Source organism: Delphinapterus leucas, chromosome 20, assembly GCF_059928025.1.
Source record: "Delphinapterus leucas isolate spDelLeu-1000000601 "Yukka" chromosome 20, BTC_Dleu_Yukka2, whole genome shotgun sequence".
Classification (NCBI taxonomy): domain Eukaryota; kingdom Metazoa; phylum Chordata; class Mammalia; order Artiodactyla; family Monodontidae; genus Delphinapterus; species Delphinapterus leucas.
In genome coordinates, this window is record NC_143148.1 from 43,854,141 (window position 1) to 43,873,190 (window position 19,050).

The 19,050-nt window shown below is 34.7% G+C and overlaps 1 protein-coding gene across 8 annotated transcripts in view; it reads left to right on the forward strand.

The window, feature by feature from the left end:
• Positions 1 to 19,050, forward strand: part of NFAT5 (nuclear factor of activated T cells 5) — a 131,860-nt gene that overhangs the window by 87,982 nt on the left and 24,828 nt on the right. For 7 of the 8 annotated variants that reach the window (XM_022583313.3, XM_089902380.1, XM_022583314.3 and 4 more), the window contains 6 exons: positions 4,108 to 4,300; positions 6,600 to 6,790; positions 8,306 to 8,478; positions 14,204 to 14,338; positions 14,464 to 14,516; positions 18,884 to 19,016. In XM_022583313.3, coding sequence (XP_022439021.1) covers positions 4,108 to 4,300; positions 6,600 to 6,790; positions 8,306 to 8,478; positions 14,204 to 14,338; positions 14,464 to 14,516; positions 18,884 to 19,016 — 878 coding nt within the window. Of the gene's footprint in view, positions 1 to 202; positions 1,130 to 4,107; positions 4,301 to 6,599; positions 6,791 to 8,305; positions 8,479 to 14,203; positions 14,339 to 14,463; positions 14,517 to 18,883; positions 19,017 to 19,050 lie in introns of those variants that run through there. The other variant, XM_022583319.3, reaches the window with a different exon arrangement.

Below are 19,050 nucleotides of genomic sequence, written 5' to 3' on the forward strand. Positions count from 1 at the left end.
TTCTGGGTTATATATCTAAAGGGTGATAGAACCAGGATCATGGTGCCTGTTTGAGTTTTCATTCATCTCTGCCAGTTTACAACACTCACTAAATATGTTTCAATAGCTATATTATAGAATATTCACTTCTGAAGTAGAGAATACTATGACTTATTTTTAACTTTCTGATTCCTTTAATACTTTTATTGTAACATTTAATTTCTAGACTTTTGATTAGATTTTCCTACAGTATATTCAGCATAGTTTGATAGAATTTAACTCACTGGATCTTGAGAGATTACTTTTTTGGGTGGCAGGGTATGTATGGTCCTTTAGTTGACCCAGGATCTCCTGCAATTTCAGGCTGTCACAGAATATGATGGAGATGCTTTTGATTGTTTCACTATTTGATTACATCATTGGTATATTTTAAGTTAAAAATCTGGTTGAGAGTTATAGAGAATATTCTTAATGTGTATTAAACTTGTCCTTAAATATTTTCTCAGTATATTTTTAAAGTAATACCTACCATTTAAGTAATGATTATTTTATACTACTTTCTTCTCTACTCTCATTTAAAACTCCTTTGGGGTGATAATAGTAAATAAAAATGCACATTTACATATTTTTCATTTTTAGAAAGTCCAGATTAGGAAATTATCTAAAAGAAAACAACATATACCCTTTCTTAAAGTGTTGCCATTAGCAGAGTCAACAATTCTAGGACATATCTGTAGAACTGTTACCTATAGAAAATGCTCTGAAACGCAGTAGCAGAGATTTAAAAGGCTCATATCATTAAATACAGGTATGTGTTTATTCGGGCTTCTGTGGAGAAAGTGTTTTTCTTTTTTAAGTTCCGTAAGAGAGATTTTCATTTTTATACTGAAATAAATGTTAAAGTTCAGAATGAAGAACAAATAAAATTTTGACTTACAGTTAGTCAACACACATGATTTGCAGTTGCTGTTAAAGAGATATCTTGACCTACATCTTTTCTGCTTCTGCTTTTGTATGATAGATATATCTTAGAAATGATTTGAGGTTACCCAGGGAAAGTATAATAACATTTGTCAAGACAAAATCTCTCATGAAATAATTCATGGAACAGAAACTCATCAAGCAGCAGAAGAAATGTCCAGCTTCTTAGGTAATGGAAAAATATTTGACACTAGCATATGAAAATGATAGAAGAAGTTTAAACTTTGAATTTATAAGAACTATATTAAGGAAAGGATTAAACCATATATAAATATAGAAAAATAGGCCTTTGAAAACAGTTGTTAAGGGGATCTCAAACTAAAGTTCTGTGTTCTTCAATAAGGAAGATGTTAGAAACATGAAAGAAATTTTGCCATAAAATTTCTATTTATATAATGCTAAATTATAGAAAATGTACCCTCAAACATGTTGAGTACAGCAGTTTTTATTGATCTTCAAGATGGAAATAGCATTTTTGTATGAATAAAATGTTATATGAAAGAGTTTATTAAGAAAACAAAATCATTTTTAAAAAACTACTCAGTATTTAAACATTCCTAGACATATTTTTCTTAAATTCTTCACCTAAATGTCCTGAGAATCAGTAGCCAATGTCTCTTTAGATATTCCTAGAAATTAAGATATGATGTCACCTGCATGTGAAACCTGTTTTAGGCATTTTATAGTGAAAATTATTTTTGTGACAGGCAACCAGAAGGATGTGTAGCACAAAGGAATTAGTGTCATTTTAAGTTCTGAATAGAATATTCCAAGACAGTGGATTTTCTTTTTAGATAATCACTTAGAAGTAAAATCCCATACAATTAGCTGCTATTTTCTTGTTTTTTCCTTAAGCCATAATGCATTAAAAATTAGTAATTTGAATGACTGCTTTTCTAAGAATTAGTTGATGTTTTTATTGTTTTACACAGCTAGGGATCTAAATATGTATGTATTCAATTTTTACATTTAAGCCTAGAGAATAAAGTTAGTTTTAAGGGCTTTTAAAAGTATCATTTCAGAAATTGTTTGATTACATGTGCTATTCTTCTTTAAGCCATAATGTGTATACTTTATCAACTTAAAATTTTCATCCCAAGTGAAATATTTTGTTTTATTGAAATAGTAAAACTCAATATCATCTATTTACCCTCATAAATGTTAGCTTGGCCAGCATAAATGAATACAAAAGCCACATCTTGCCAAATTAATGATATGCTAAATTTTCCTTATATTTCAGACTAAAGTGTTCCCTTCCTATTATAAAATTAATAGATATTAATTACAAACATTTGAAAAATGCAGAAAAATAGAAGAAAATAAATAACCTATAATCTAATAAATCAATACAACTATTAGATTTTGCTGTTTTTTCTTTTACTCCCTTTCAGTGCATATTTAGAGAATGTTTTTACATAGCTTAAGTAGATGAATATTTTTGCTTTGATTTTTTAAAATGAGTATAAAACAGTATCATTATAGAATTTTGTATGCAAAGTACTGCACATTGTATTCAGTGCAAATATTTGAATTTCTACCCAGAATGATAAAAAAATAGGATTTATTGCCCTTTGTTCTGACTTTGACTTGATACTTTTGTTCATAGAATTTCTTCTTCCAGGGCCTTTTAAATTACTTACACAGGTAATCTTTGACTTAATTATGTCAGACTTCATCAACAAGTTTGCCTTCATCAACAAATACTTTTTCAGCATCTTTTGTTTCAGGAATTGTGCAAGGTTTAGGGAATATGAAGATGATTGAGCAAAGTACTTCCCTTCAGAACCCTTCCTCTCACCCAGTCAGTCTAACTGCATACCTTACTGCATCCTAGCCATGGATTCACCCCAATCCAAAATTCCATTGAGAACATAGCCTTTTCCCTCTTTATTATTGATGACTGAGTCAACAACTTGGTTAGAAATGAAGAGGTAAACATTAGAGCTAGATTTAAGGCTGCTTAGCCACCATTGCTCCTCTATGTTTGAAGTCATAATATTTCTCCTAGGACCTGTTTGCTTTTGGACAGGATTTTGTCCACAGTCATCTCTTGGCTCCTTTATTTTCAATTTGAGTGTAAACTTAGGACTGGGAAAGTGGTACAGAAAGCATTATAGGCCCTGACTCTATTTTTAAATATACATAGGTAATTTTTAAACTAATAGTATTGTTTTCTATTTATTTTTATCACATATTTACAGTACTTCAGATTAAATGTGTTGACCTGAAGTCCTAACCACCATTTGAAATATTTTTCTTTGAACATACATTCTGCATAGCAAATGCATAATATACAAATAAACATTAGAAACCCAATTAAAAAAAATAAGTTAGATTGCCTATCTGTAAAGCACAGATTATAAATTTTTTATATGCTGAGGGCTTTAATTATTTAATTAATCACAAATTAAAATACTCTGAAAAATTTAACTTCTGGGAAAGATTGTTTAGAGTAAAGCTAATTTCCAAATTAAAATTGAATCACTGATTTTTTTTTTTTTTAGTATAATTTTCTCAGTTTGATGTACTAAGGAAAATATCCAAAAGAATATGTATATGTTCCTTCAGTTGCTTTAAGGCCTTTTGTGTTTTTTTGTTTGTTTGTGTCTTTGTGCTACCCCCACTTTTCTTTTGCTTTGTAAGTCCTATTAGAAAATAATAGTAATCTTGTAGCTTTATGTAACACACATATATGTAATTTTTAAACTTTATTTTGAATGAAGTGCAATGTGAAAGGTTATAGTGACATTAGCTATTGTCTTTCCTGTTATTCTTGGTTTATTGCATTCAGTCTTCCTTCCTCCTGCCACACATATGCATTCTTTGTCATCCCTGTCCAACTTTACCACCAAATTTTATTTTCAATTTTTTTTAATTGAAGTATAGTTGATTTACAATGTTGTGCCAATCTCTGCTATACAGCAGAGTGACTTAGTTATATACATATATACATTCTCTTTAATTAAAAAATTTTTAAAGATACTTTACTTATGGAATGTAGTGTCCCTTAGGCTGTCTTTTATTTTGTCAGTAAGATAATCAGTTGTTTTTAATGTTATTGCCTATTCTCTTTCTTCCTTTATCTTAGATGACTTTTGTAGAAAACTCTTTTTGATACTTTTTCCACTTTGTGCTTTGACTTCTCAGAACATTGGAAAACCAAAAAGGAACTGGAGTAAAGAAGAGCCCTATGTTGTGCGGACAGTATCCTGTTAAAAGTGAGGGAAAGGAGCTGAAGATAGTTGTACAACCTGAGACCCAGCACAGAGCTCGGTACCTAACTGAGGGTAGTCGTGGCTCAGTAAAGGACAGAACACAGCAAGGCTTTCCTACAGTAAAGGTACTTATTTTAGTTAGCAATATATGAAGAATTTTATCTACTTTTACTTATTATTTTGTTTTTAACCAAAAAAGAGCTGCCTAAAATAAAACTAATAGCTGTATATATTAGAAATTAAAGTAAAAGTCTGACTGAATTATAGGCCAAATATTATTACTCTGATGTCCTTTGAATTTTAGTTTAAATGAAAGGAGAGATGAAAGTGTGTTCTAACAAGTAAAATATATGGCAATCATGAATTATCTTCCCTTTATATTTGACATTGGTAGCAACTGTTTTAGATTCTTCTCACAACTTATATTTAAGAAGAAATTTTAAAGTGAGTCCAAAGAAATATTGTAGAAATTATCTTGGACTTGGAAAATAAGGTTTTTGAGATGGCTAAAGCAATCAGGACTACTCAACTCAGAAAATAATTGGTTGATAGGTAACTTAAGTCTTCAGTTTAAAAAGCAGGATATCGGGCTTCCCTGGTGGTGCAGTGGTTGAGAGTCCGCCTGCCGATGCAGGGGACACGGGTTTGTGCCGTGGTCCGGGAAGATCCCACATGCTGCGGAGCGGCTGGGCCCCTGAGCTATGGCCGCTGAGCCTGCGCGTTCGGAGCCTGTGCTCCGCAACGGGAGAGGCCACAACAGTGAGAGGCCTGCGTACCACCAAAAAAATATTAATTAATTAATTAATTAAAAAAATTTAAAACAGGATATCAGTTGAGTCTTTATCTTTTCAGAACTTAGACTAACAGAAGAAAGAGGGGACACTTAAATTTTAGCACCTGGGATACCTTATTGAAAAGACTATTTCTCTTTGAAGACAAACCAAAAGAAGTGGAGTAGGGGATGTTTATTTAACAAGTGTTCCTACCCCTTGCAAAATACTAAACAGGGAGGAATTTTGGCTAGTCACATGGTAGATTCTTATAAATACAGTTTGTGTAAATGTGTTAGTTGAACAATATTTAATTGAACTGCCTTTCGTTTTATACTTGAAAGAAATAATGGTAGAAACTTGGGATCAAGAAGCCTACTCATGACCATTATACGGTTTGTTAATAATCACATGTACAGTATCATTCCTACACCTCTACTACTCACCACGCCAATCCTTTTTCCGTCCCCCAATCTTAGGACAAGTAACAGGCAAGTGAGAAATTTAAGTTATGCTTTGTATAAATATTTGTCTAACCAGACATTTTGATAGTTTGGTAAATATTTTTAACCTAATTGCTCTGACTTTAAGTTATGCTTTGTCTAAATACTTGTCTGCAGACGTAGTTAGATTAATTGCCTGTGATAAGGAGTGAATTGGCTGATCTTAAAAGTTTACTTATTCACTCATTCAGCAAATACCGTACCCTTCTATGTGCCAGACACTGTTCTAAGGTACTGCTAACAATTTGGGTAGACTGCTTATTTGCTGCTTATTTGACTCATTATGATGATACCCATAGATACAGAGATACAGTTATTCTTGGATAGATAAGATATATGAGTTTTTTTATAAGCACTTTGATGTGGATTGTACAAGTTATTTTGTGATTTTCTGCATTCTGTATTAGCAGCTTCAATGTTTACAAACCTTATCAAGAACCAGCATTGGAAACATTTGTTCCCAAGTGTTCTTTTAAATATTTATTTATTCTTCAGCATACAAATTATAATTTAATTTATGAAGGCTTGCTAGAGATCTGTAATGACCCATAGATCCTGGTTTGAACCAGCAGTTTTTCAGACCATAATGTTTTGGCCCAGGATTTTGTGATGTTGTATATATGTATCTAGTCTATGAAAATGAGCTCCATACCCCTAGTATTTATATAGCTGCACTTCAAACACTTTCCTACTCAAACAGCTTTAACAGAGTAAAAATTTAGTAGATGTACTCTCATTTGATGATGATGATAATGATGCCACTAGCACAGTTTAGTGAATTTTCCATTAGTGGTGGTGGTAAATCCTGAGTAACCCACATGCTTTGGCAGTCCGTAAATTTATAAATACCTTAAAGGATTGTGTATTCATTCTCATCTGGTTGTACAAATTAATTACAAATGATAATTTATCATTAAACATCTAAAATTAAAATGTGATTATTGCAGAACTAAAAGAGTTTTCTGCAAAAATTTAGCCAATTTTCCTTTATGAAAATATTTTACCTCTGTTTTTCTGGAAGACTTGTTATTTCTTTATTGTAATCCAGTTATAAATATAATAATATAGAACTTGGTCTTAAATGTTTGATTTTACAATTAGATTATTTGAAATGCTGATTAGTGTTTATGCTCCCTGTTGTCTCACTCCAGCTGGAAGGCCATAATGAGCCAGTAGTGTTGCAGGTGTTTGTGGGCAATGACTCTGGTCGAGTGAAACCACATGGATTTTATCAGGCCTGCAGGGTAACTGGGCGAAATACAACTCCCTGCAAAGAAGTGGACATTGAAGGCACTACTGTTATAGAAGTCGGCCTTGATCCGAGCAACAATATGACACTGGCGTGAGTACTTAGTAAAAAAAGTTTTTGTTAATTCGTTACACTTTTGCAGTAGGCAGGAAAATTTTTTAGTTTCTAATGTATAAAAGATATTGAGTATTGTACTGAAATGTTTTAAACATAACAAATAAAAAGAATAGTTTATTGCAGAATGGTAATGGGTGAAAACGAACTCTTTTGCCCTTTGCTAGAGAATTTCCATAGTGAAAGACAAGGATATAAAAGCCAGGTGGAATGCTGGCTTTTTGGAAAATAATACAGACTTATATGTTGGAATTAATAATATTAACATTAAAAAATAAAATTACAAACAATTTGATTTGCTTTCCTAAATTCTCTTTTGTTAGTGTTTGCAGTAGAAACTGACAGAGATCATTCATGGTGCCTTGACCCATCTTGGTATGAAAAAGCATATTGCTGGTCTAAATTTACCTTCTGTTTCTATTTTCCTATGTTAAAAAATTGTCCTGGGACTACCTATTTTTCATCTTATGCATTTTCATTTCCTGAAATATATTAGAAACGATTTAAATTAATTTTTTTCCTTAATCCTTTTATTAAGGACCTTTAATCCTAACAGTAACCATAACAGCAGCAAATATTGATCTGGGATAGACCTGTTCTGTAATTATCCATATTGGATAGCTAAAGACTTTTCTCTACTTGGTTTTCAGGTTTTGTTTTTTTTTTTTTGAAAACCATTTTGAATAAGTTAGTGAGAGGATAGTTTGAAAAGGGAAATTTTGAAACATATTTAGTGAAGGTTTATTTATTTTTTAACTTTTGAAATTGTAAAAATAAATGTATATGGTGGAAGATAGGGAGTTACTGATTATAAAAATAGTACTTATTCCTTATAAGTTGAAAATACAGATTAATAAAAATCTCAATAAAATTTAGTAGTAATATAAAGCTAAAAACATACCCCTCAAACGCCAACTTCCAACTTAATAGAACTAATTACTGTTTTGACATTTATTTTTCCATCCTTTTTTCTGATAAAATTGCGATGATACTCTACTCACTGCTTTGTAACCTGCTCTTCACTTATCATGAGCATTTTCCCATAACATTAAATATTATTTATAACATATGTTTTAATGGCTGTGCAGTGTTACATTTTGGGGGGGGAGACAGTTACTAATTTTTTTCAAATAAAATCCGTTTCTCTATTTTAATATCTGAATTAGGTGCAAAAAGAAAGAGGATAAATTTAATTTTTTAAAGCAAAAGTAACTCTTGTAAACCATTACTTATGTTCAGATTTTGAAATAGTGATTTTACTTCTGTACTATTTTTTCCATTATTATTATAAATGAAGAGTTGACAAGATGAGAAGTTATGAATATTCAGAACTTACCCTTCTCTGTTTTTTGAATTTGGAACCGTATAATTATATTACATACTCAAAAATTAACAAGGAAGCAAATTATTTTTAAAAAGAAAACTTCTTTGATTAAGAATATTGTACTATTTATACAACAGAAAATATCAGTTAATATATTTTTTCTGTATTAGGGTGGACTGCGTAGGGATATTGAAATTGAGGAATGCTGATGTTGAAGCCAGAATAGGAATTGCTGGTTCCAAGAAAAAAAGCACTCGTGCCAGATTGGTTTTTCGAGTTAATATCACAAGGAAAGATGGCTCCACTTTGACACTGCAAACACCCTCTTCTCCGATTTTATGTAGTAAGTAAGAAAATATGGAGATATTAAATATATGGAGTTTTTTTTTCATTTTCTATCAATCTTTTGATATCTCTAAATATCAGTTGTTTTTCATACTCCAGCTTGTGATCATGAAAAATTTGAAACATTTTCAAAGCTATAGTTAAATTTCCTAGGCTAAATTAAAGGTGGGTAATTTCTAATAAAATTCAAAAGGAATGTAGCATTTTGTAGTTTCATCTTATCATCCTATACTGATTTAAAAAGTAGTTTGAACAGTTTGCCTGAAGTAAATTGCAAAGGCACAGGATTTTCACAGCATCTTCATAGTGTGATAAATCGCTGTGATTCTAAGTGTTTGTATTAGAATGTAAGAAACAATAAGGTAAGCAGAACTTTGTAACTATATAGCAGTTGGAGTTCTGATTACAAATTAAAGTATTATAGTATAGTGAGAAATGAAATTCTTACTTTGCTAACCTTGGCATAGAAAGTAAATGACGTGTGTGCGTAATTTTTTTTTTTTTGGCTGTGTTGGGTCTTCATTGCTTTGCATGGGCTCTTCCCTGGTTGCGCAGAGTGAGAGCCACTCTTCGTTGCGGTGTGCGGGCTTCTCATTGTGATGGCTTCTCTTGTTATGGAGCATGGGCTCTAGGTGCACGGGCTTCAGTAGTTGTGGCACGTGGCCTCAGTAGTTGTGGCACATGGGCTCAGTAGTTGTGGCTCACGGGCTCTAGAGCACAGGCTCAGTAGTTGTGGCGCACAGGCTTAGTTGCTCCGCGGCATGTGGGATCTTTCCGGACCAGGGATCGAATCCGTGTCCCCTGCATTGGCAGGGGGATTCTCAACCACTGCACCACTGGGGAAGTCCGTGTGTGTGTATTTAAATTCAGTCATGTTGTATGTGCTTCAAGATATAGTCTGGTTTCCCTGTAATGAGTATTATTACAAGTAATAAATAGGAAAACTTTTTCCTTTGTACATCCCTTAAGAAGATTTTCATTAACTATTATTTTCTTTGGCCTTGCTTCTGAATTCAAAAGAGCAGAAGAGACTGAGTTCCATTCACTTGAATTTCCTATTGGGTTGTTATGGGTATTATGACCTTGGTACCCCCAGGATACTTACAAAGCCTTTGTTATTTAATTGTAGCTTAGTTTTGTCAAATTATTCACCCTTGGTAAATCTTATTTTTCCCTTCCTTTCTAATTCATCTCAGAAGTGACTATACCCCTATGTTAGCTTGGCAAACACCCTCATTTTTAAAATTTATTTATTTATTTATTTTTAAAATTTATTTATTTTTTATTTATTTATTTATTTATTTTGCGGTACATGGGCCTCTCACTGCTGTGGCCTCTCCCGTTGCGGAGCACAGGCTCTGGACGCGCAGGCTCAGCGGCCATGGCTCACAGGCCCAGCCGCTCTGCGGCATGTGGGATTTTCCCGGACTGGGGCACGAACCCGTGTCCCCTGCATCGGCAGGCGGACTCTCAACCACTGCGCCACCAGGGAAGCTCCACCCTCATTTTAAAAAGAAAGTAGTAAATATCTTCCTGATCTCAAGAGAGCTCATTTGGGGCTTCCCTGGTAGCACAGTGGTTAAGAATCCAATCCCTGGTCTGGGAAGATCGCACATGCCACGGAGCAACTAAGCCTGTGCGCCACAACTACTGAGCCTGTGCTCTAGAGCCCGTGAGCCACAACTACTGAGCCCACGTGCCACAACTACTGAGCCCATGTGCCTAGAGCCCGTGCTGCACAACAAGAGAAGCCACTGCAATGAGAAGCCTGCACACCGCAACAAAGAGTAGCCCCTGCTCACCGCAACTAGAGAAAGCCTGTGCGTGGCAACAAAGACCCAATGCAGCCAAAAAATTTTTATAAAATAAAATAAAAATAAAGAGAGCTCATTTGGATTTCTCTATTTTTCATTATTATGAAAAATTTGTTTTGATACTAGTATTTCCTTGGGCTATTTCTGGATAATGTTCAGTTATAAATATACTGCTTTTAAAGTTTCTAGGTTCCATGTCCATTCTGTTTTCAGATAGGGACAGAATAAATAATCTGTAGATGGTTTATTGAGTTATAAAGCTTTTCTAATTTAGGTGCTAATTTACTGTAAATCACAATATGTCTCAACTTGAATATTATTAGAATGGAGTTTCAATTTTAGTGGGGCATGTGCAGTTCTTCTTTTACGTGATCTAATACTTTGAGCATGACCATAGCCACTCTATGTTCCATTATGGGTTTATGGTTTGTGTTTATTTCCGTGAATATAACCTTTTTGGCAGGTTAGAGCAGTTGGGGTAGAATGAGAGGTGAAAAGGAAATAGGTTAGTAAGAAGGGTTAGAATTGGAATGGGAGGTAGAAGGAAACAGGAAGATGAGAGGGAGGTAGAAAAGGAAGAGGGGCCAAAAGGTTCTAGAGCTGGAAGGGAGGAGAGGAAACAGATACTTGATCTTCCATCTAGAAACACTCAGTGGAAAGAAGGCCTAATGCCAGAATTCATGTTGTGCCTTGTGACCTTAGAAAAACAGTCCTGCTTCTACTTGTTGGTTTAACAGTGGCCATTGGATCCATTGTCTTTTTGTTTGTTTGTTGTTAAGGGGATAGAAGAATCATCCCCTTTTACATTCTTCACACCTTTAGATGTCTCCAGACAATACATATATACTAGATCAAATTAAGAATATCAATTTTCACACCTTTTTAGTATCCACCCTTCTATAATAATTTTTTTAATATGGCAAAATTAATCATAGCTTTCTTCAGTATAATGTATTTTAGATTTTGTCTTACTAATGCTTATTGTATTAAATCTTACTGAATTTAACGAGTTCCTACTTTCCTTATTTCTAGCTCTTCCACAACTTTAGAAAAGGGATAATATCATTGAGTAAACTTCTCTTCACAGACATTAAAAAGCCTTACTAATTCTTTTGACAGGTTGAAATATTTGCTTTGTTATTTTTCAGTATTCAGATATTCAGTATTCAGATGTTCATTAATTTTTTTCAGCTTTTTATTTTTGGCTGTGTTGGGTCTTTGTTGCTGCGCGAGGGCTTTCTCTAGTTGTGGCGAGCAGGGGCTGCTCTAGGCATGCGGGCTTCAGTAGGTGTAGCATGAGGACTCAGTAGTTGTGGCTTGCAGGCTCTAGAGCACAGGCTCTGTAGTTGTGACGAATGGGCTTAGTTGCTCCATGGCATGTGGGATCTTCCCGGACCAGGGCTCAAACCCGTGTCCCCTGCGTTGGCAGGTGGATTCTTAACTACTGTGCCACGAGGGAAGTCCCTCAGCTTTATTTTTGTGGCCGCTATTAGAACAGCATCTAAAAGCACATTGTTTTTTATAATACCAGAAAGGTGCCTGCTTTTTTTGTTACAGTTTTTTAAAGCAATGTGATCACTTTCAAGAGTCAGCTTACTAATTACTTAAAGATAAAATTAAAACAGTTAATGCGTAAATAATCCTGACTTCAGTTCTGTTTAGTATGGAGTATGTCCTGTTAGGTAACCATTAAACTTTTTAATAGGAAAGACCTTTTAAGGTCAAAAGTTAGAAGTTAAATTGTCTTGAACAGATTAGTTCTTTGTGTAATGTAAATACAAATATATAAAAGATAAATACACATTGTACCTTCAGAGGGGCCTCATTTGGCCATCTTAAGCCTTTAATACATAAAAGGAAAAAATGAGGTAGGAAAAAAGTTTTGATAATCATGAGTGAAGTGGAATTTCCATATAGTATTTTGAAAGTGGGGGGGGAAGGTTATAGACTTTCCATTCATTTTGTTAATACAATATGTGCATATAATTTTGCACCTCTTATTGTTTTCTAATCAAAATAATGTTTATCATATTTTTCTTGAATGTTGTATAAAAATAAGTATCTAGTTCCAGTGTTACCCCAAAAAGTTATAAATTCACTTAATTCTTTAAAAGGGTATGTAATTACCAGTGTGTGACCAGTAACTGTTTCCATTCTGTTCATACATTAACCCTGTGGGTTCCAGACAGTGTATATGTTTATACAATCACAATTTCTTTTAAACTCAGACATTGCTGAAAATATTATTTGCCGTTCAGATATTGAATTAGGATAAGATACTTGTTTGTATTAAAATAAGTGAAGCTAAACGGTGCTACAGTAACAAACAACCAAAAAAATCTAAGTGGCTTACACAACAAAGTTTTACTTCTTCCTCATTTTATGATAATATTGGGTGTGGTTTGGAAGCAGCTCCATTTTCTTCACTCTGGGAACCAGGCTTTAGAAGCTGCCCCTTTCTGGGATATTGCCATTTTTGTAGCGGAGGAAGATGGTAGAACCACGTGGGGCTCTTAAAGCCTGGAAGTGGCACATTACTTCAGTTCACATTTCATTATACGAACAAGTCACATGGCCAGTCCTTACATGAGTGGAGCAAGAATGATGTTGAGTGGAGCAAGAGCCTTCCCACAAGGAACGGCAGGCCTAGGGAAAGAGGGGCAGTATTTTGACAAGGATAATTTCCCATATTACTTTCTTGTAAAGATAAAATTAACTATTAAATATGTAAGTATTTAATGAGAAAAAAACTTAAACTTTTCCTAAAGTTTAATAGACTATCTCATTAATTTAGAAGTTGATAAGTTATACAACCATGTTAAAGTTTACCTTTGCAGTATATATGTTGTTAGGGTTTACTAAAACAACGAATAGTGTGTTCTGTTTCAAAGTGCTTAATCTTAAGGAAGCAGGTTTTTGAGTACCTAAAAAGTATGTATTTGCATTAACCAGTATCCCAGGGAGTATTCTGGTGGAAAACTAGTCCTTAGGCATCAATATGGAAGAATGTTTCTGGAGTCAGATATGTTGGGGGGACTGTGTACTATACTCACTTCTTGGATATTTACAGTGTACATCAGAATGTGAAATGCTTGGAGAAATCCTGTTGTTCATTTACCTTTGCTTAACTCAGTAATTCCCAGATACACTTACTTTGGAACCTGTTTTACTATGCAGTACATATTAAATTTTCTTAAGGAAATCATGACATGAGGAAGTTGGTAGGCCAGTTACAATTTCTTAGATCTGGCTCCTGCTCAGTACTAGTCAACCTCTTTGTTAATTGTACTAGTGGTTAGTTAGTCTTTGTAATTGAAAAACAAGTGCATTTTATCTTTAACCTCAGGGTATCCTAGTTCAAGGAGATCCCCTGGTAGAAAGAATTACTCTGAATTGCATTCAGTCTGTTTTCAAGTGTTCTTTTGGTTTAGGGCCTGAGTCCTGGGTCTAGATCCTTAAAGATGCCCTCAATACCACCCATAGGCTCACATTGCCTCAGAAGTCTTGTAATGGCATAGCATAGCTGACATTTTTAAGGTTAAGATTGTGAGATAAAGTTGTTTTTAAATTGAATTTTTAAAAAATATTAAGACAAAAACATGACCAAATTCATATTTTACACCTTTTTTTGTTCATGTAATGAGAAAACAAAGATGACATCTAATAAATTAAAATGTCATCGCAGACATTAATCCATCCCTATAAAATCTTACAATAGTTATTAAAAATTAATACAGACTTTTCTGTTTTTTCTTTGCTTTCTGTTATGGTAAAATTTAATATGCAGAATAAAAGAAGTCAAATTCAGGGGTCAACAATGACAACTTATAGAACTGGATAATTGAGAGTTGATTTTAGATAAGTAAGTGTTGGTGGTTCTTTTTATGGAATGCTTATATATATCTACAGCTCAGCCAGCAGGAGTGCCAGAAATCTTAAAGAAGAGCTTACATAGCTGTTCAGTGAAAGGAGAGGAAGAAGTATTTTTAATCGGCAAGAACTTTCTGAAAGGAACTAAAGTTATTTTCCAAGAAAATGTTTCTGGTAAGTAGGCACAATACTGCCTTAGAAATTGTTGCGTGTTTCACTTTGTTATAAAGATATAGTTGTAGCTACAAAGTAAAAAATTTTTCACAATTTTAGTAAGTCACTGTTTTTATTTCAATCAGATGAAAACTCTTGGAAGTCAGAAGCTGAAATCGACATGGAATTATTTCATCAGGTATAATTTAAACTTTTTACAGTTTGATTGCTTACTGAGAAATTGAGTTTTGCTCCAAAATTTTCCTGCATTAACAAATTTCTTCTTTATATGAGGTTGACGTAAATCATTTAAAGTTTCTTTCTTGGGTTTCTTTAACTGAAATAGATTTATTCCACTGATGCTAGAAATGACAGTTCTCTATTTGAAAAAGTTAAGAGCATTAGCAAATTACCATTGTTAATGAATGAAAGATTTCCTAATATTTATTTGCTCTGAGGATTTGGACTATCTTAACGTACTATTTAGTTAAATCAAAGGGAAACATTTATTGAGTACCTGCTATGTGCCAGGTGTTTTATACTTGTTAGTTACCTTTTTGCATTCAGAAGCACTACTTGTTACACTTAAAGAGTCTATATTTGTAGGACCTTGCTATTTATTGTTTTCCAAATAACAAGGAAAAAAGTTTGAAAACAAGGATAAAGAACTGACTTAAGAATTAGTATGTAGAGCAGATAAGACCAACCTCATAGAAGTTGAAACTAACAAAAGAGAAAGACAAACTTATGAGTAAATCAGATATAAGGCATACGCAGAAGACTGGTATGTATAAGTACAGTTCATAAAGAACAGAGAAGCAAAAGAACACAAATCAGAGCCAGCCAAAGGGAGAGACTATACATAAAGTAAGGTCTGGGAGGGTCCTGAAGGTGAAGCTTCCTGTCCTCAGGGATGCCTTACCTTCTCAGCACATTGATGTGTGACAACATAGGCAGTACATACAGAGTACTGCCTGTTAGGAAGCTCATCCAAGCTATTGGTATTCAGAGTTTTTATTTGGGTTGGATCACATACTGCCCGTGCAGCTAACCTTTAGTCTCCAGTTCCCCCAGAGGTTGGAAATGATATGACATGTTTCAAAGCTCTCTTCATAAATTACATTGTTAAACTTTACAGTGGCCAAAGCCCCTAAACAAACGAAGATACTTCTGTCAGACAGGACATTCTAGGGGCCTAGAGATCACCTCCCAGTAGACAAGGGAAAAGACTATACCTCACTTTGAGTTAAATGAATTCTTCACTACATAGTATCATTTAAGGTGGAGCTTCCTATATACCTAGACAAATGCTATGCAGAAAGTTTTCCTACATGCTGTCAAGAAGAGATAGTAGGACTCAGCAGCCATTCCTTTGTCACATTTACCATCAGATAATCTCTGCTAGACTAGTCTTAACTGAAATTCTAGTACCTTCTTTGTCACTAACAATCTGTGTTACCTGTGTAAGACAAGTCTCTCTTTTGCCCCACTTTTCTAATCTGTAAGATAAACTCTTTTACTAGATTATTTGAGGTTCCTTCTAACTCTGGCATTTTATGATTTCTTGTATAACTTGTTGATCAGACCATTCCCACTTCAGAGCTTGTAAGCTCTGAAAAAGATTATCTGCTGGAAAAAAGAAAGTCGTTACTTTGAATCCAAGCAGATTTTTCTAAGAAATTAAAATTCAGGGACTTCCTGGTGGTCCAGTGGCTAAGACTCCGCACTCCCAATGCAGGGGACCCAGTTCAGTCCCTGGTCAGGGAAGTATTATAGATCCTACACGCATGCTGCAACTAAGAGTTCGAATGCCGCAACTAAAAGATCCCGCATGCTGCAACTAAGACACGGCACAGCAAAAATAAATATTTTTAAAAGATAAAAAAATTAAATTTCATATATTCTTCTCTTTTTACCTCAGAGAACATTCTGCCTGCTCCACAGGTCTCCCAATCCTTTGTGTGTTTTGTCTGTATTGTACTCCTAGCTCAGTGGTAGTTAATTGCTCTTAATTTTTGAGAGTAGTATTTTTAAAAAGCTTACTATCACTATCTACAATTTACTTAGTTTTTAATTCAAACCACTTGTAGAATTTCTGGATTCAGATTGAGGAAGTAAGAAGAATTAGTATGAAAATAGGTTCATTTGGCTTTTAAAAGGTTTCGGGGGCTTCCCTGGTGGTGCAGTGGTTAAGAATCTGCCTGCCAATGCAGGGGGACACGGGTTTGAGCCCTGGTCCAGGAAGACCCCACATGCTGCAGAGCAACTAAGCCCGTGCACCACAACTGCTGAGCCTGCGCTCTAGAGCCCGCGAGCCACAACTCCCGAGCCCGTGTGCCACAGCTACTGAAGCCCACGCACCTAGAGCCCGTGCTCCACAACAAGAGAAGCCACCACAGTGAGAAGCCCGCACACTGCAACGAAGAGTGGCCCCCGCTCTGCGGAACCAGAGAAAAGCCCATGCACAGCAACGAAGACTCAATGCAGCCAAAAAATGGAATAAATAAAATAAAATAAATTTTATAAATAAATAAAAGGTTTCAAATTAGATTTGCTTAAATACGCTCTCCAAAGCAAGTGGAGTAAAAGGTTTGTTTAAATAAAATATGCGTCTGACTTATAGATACTAATTCTGTTACTAATTACCAAGAAAGAAGTTTTTATTCAGAAGAATAATTTCAGTTATTGAGTTTGCCAAATATGTAATTTTAAGACCGGGAAGATACTTCACAAATCCATCCATTCAACCATCTCCTTAACTGTAGGTAGGACTGCTTTGTGATGTAGTTGCAGTGTTTAAACAAAGGAAGGTGGGCAAGATTTTAAGATTCTGTTTCTTAGAAGTTGGATCACTGCAGGTACATTTTTTGATGGCCTCATGGGCAATTGAGTATGTGCATTCAGATTTTTGCCCCCTAATACCTGTGTATGTACACACATTTATATATGTTTTTGCACCTGAATTAGAAGTGTGATTTTTTTTTGAGATGGCTAACTGGACTCAGGAAGCATTCTATTAATGCCATAAATAAGCTATATATATATTTTTTAAAATTATTTTTGGCTGTGTTGGGTCTTCGTTTCTGTGCGAGGGCTTTCTCTAGTTGCGGTGAGAGGGAGCCCCTCTTCATCGCGGTGCACGGGCCTCTCACTATCGTGGTCTCTTGTTGCGGAGCACAGGCTCCAGACACACAGGCTCAGTAGTTGTGGCTCATGGGCCTAGTTGCTCCGCGGCATGTGGGATCCTCCCAGACCAGGGCTTGAACCCGTGTCCCCTGCATTAGCAGGCAGATTCTCAACCACTGCGCCACCAGGGAAGCCCCAAGAAGCTATTTTTAAATGTATAATGTGACTATTTCAGAGAGTGTTTTATGATGGCTTAGAAACAAATTAAGTGCTCAAAAATCAAAATCTTGGCCTCATTTGTCATATGTTCTATTCAACTGAGTCAACCAACTACTATAATCTAACTAAGTAAAAAATGTCATCACATTCACTTCATCCTCAGCTATCACCATTGGCCTCCTGCATATCACATACTCAGTATAAAAAGAATAATCACTACCCCTTGATATTCCTTCCCAATACTATAACATACTAGGGAAGAAGAGAACAAGTCAAATGTGGTTCATTGTGTCTTCTAAGAAGAATAAGTGCTGCTGAAGCATTTATGGAACTCTTCCTTTCTCTTAAAAGGATGCTTCTACCACTATTTTCACATACAAAAAAATGACTTTGATCTACTGAGGTTTGGGTAAACTGAACCCTATTGACTTTAAATGAGAATTAAAGTGGTTAGGAAGTAGTGAACTGCATTGTATGGTAACTGACATTATGCTTGGTGGACATATTTTTTCCCTGAATATATATTCATTCTTTTTTTCAACAAATATATTTGAGTATATTTTGTGTGAGTTGCTTAACCATGGAGATAGAATGAAGAACAGAACATCCTAGGTTCTCATGGAGGTTACATTCTTTTGGTTGGAGAGGGACAAAAAGAAGCAGATAATCACAGTAATTTCAGGTGGTGATAAGTGTTATTTTAGAAATAAACAAGATTATGTGGTCAGATTGGAGAGGGGTGCTACTTTAAATAGGATTGTCAGAGAGGGCTTCTCTGAGGAGATGACATTTGAATGAGACCTGAAAATGGATAAGGAACTAGCCATTTGAAGAGGTAAAGGAAGAGTTTTCCAGTGAGAGAGAACAGAAAGTTGTAAAGGCTCTGAGGTAAAAATGAATTTAGTGTGTTAAAAGAATGAATTTACTGTGTTAGTGTAAGAAGGTCAATGTGACTGGAGTGTAACAAGCTGGAGGAGAAGGGGAATGAGATAAAGTTGACAGGGCAGGGACCTTGTGAGCCATTGTAAAACACTGGTATCTTACCTTAAAAGCAGTTTTAAGATTAATGTCCTGATGCTTTTAAGTACTACGTTTTTTCCCCTAGTCAGACTTTTTAAACTTTACAACTAACAGGAAATGTACTTAATTATCATATTTTATTTGAAAATTTTAATTTAAACATTACTGCTTTTCTGACTCTTGTAATTTTCTTTCAATTAGAATCATCTTATTGTGAAGGTTCCCCCATATCATGACCAACATATAACTTTGCCAGTATCAGTGGGAATATACGTAGTGACCAATGCTGGAAGATCTCATGATGTTCAGCCATTCACTTACACTCCAGACCCAGGTATGTCAAAATAAAAAGTTCTGAATCAAAAGGA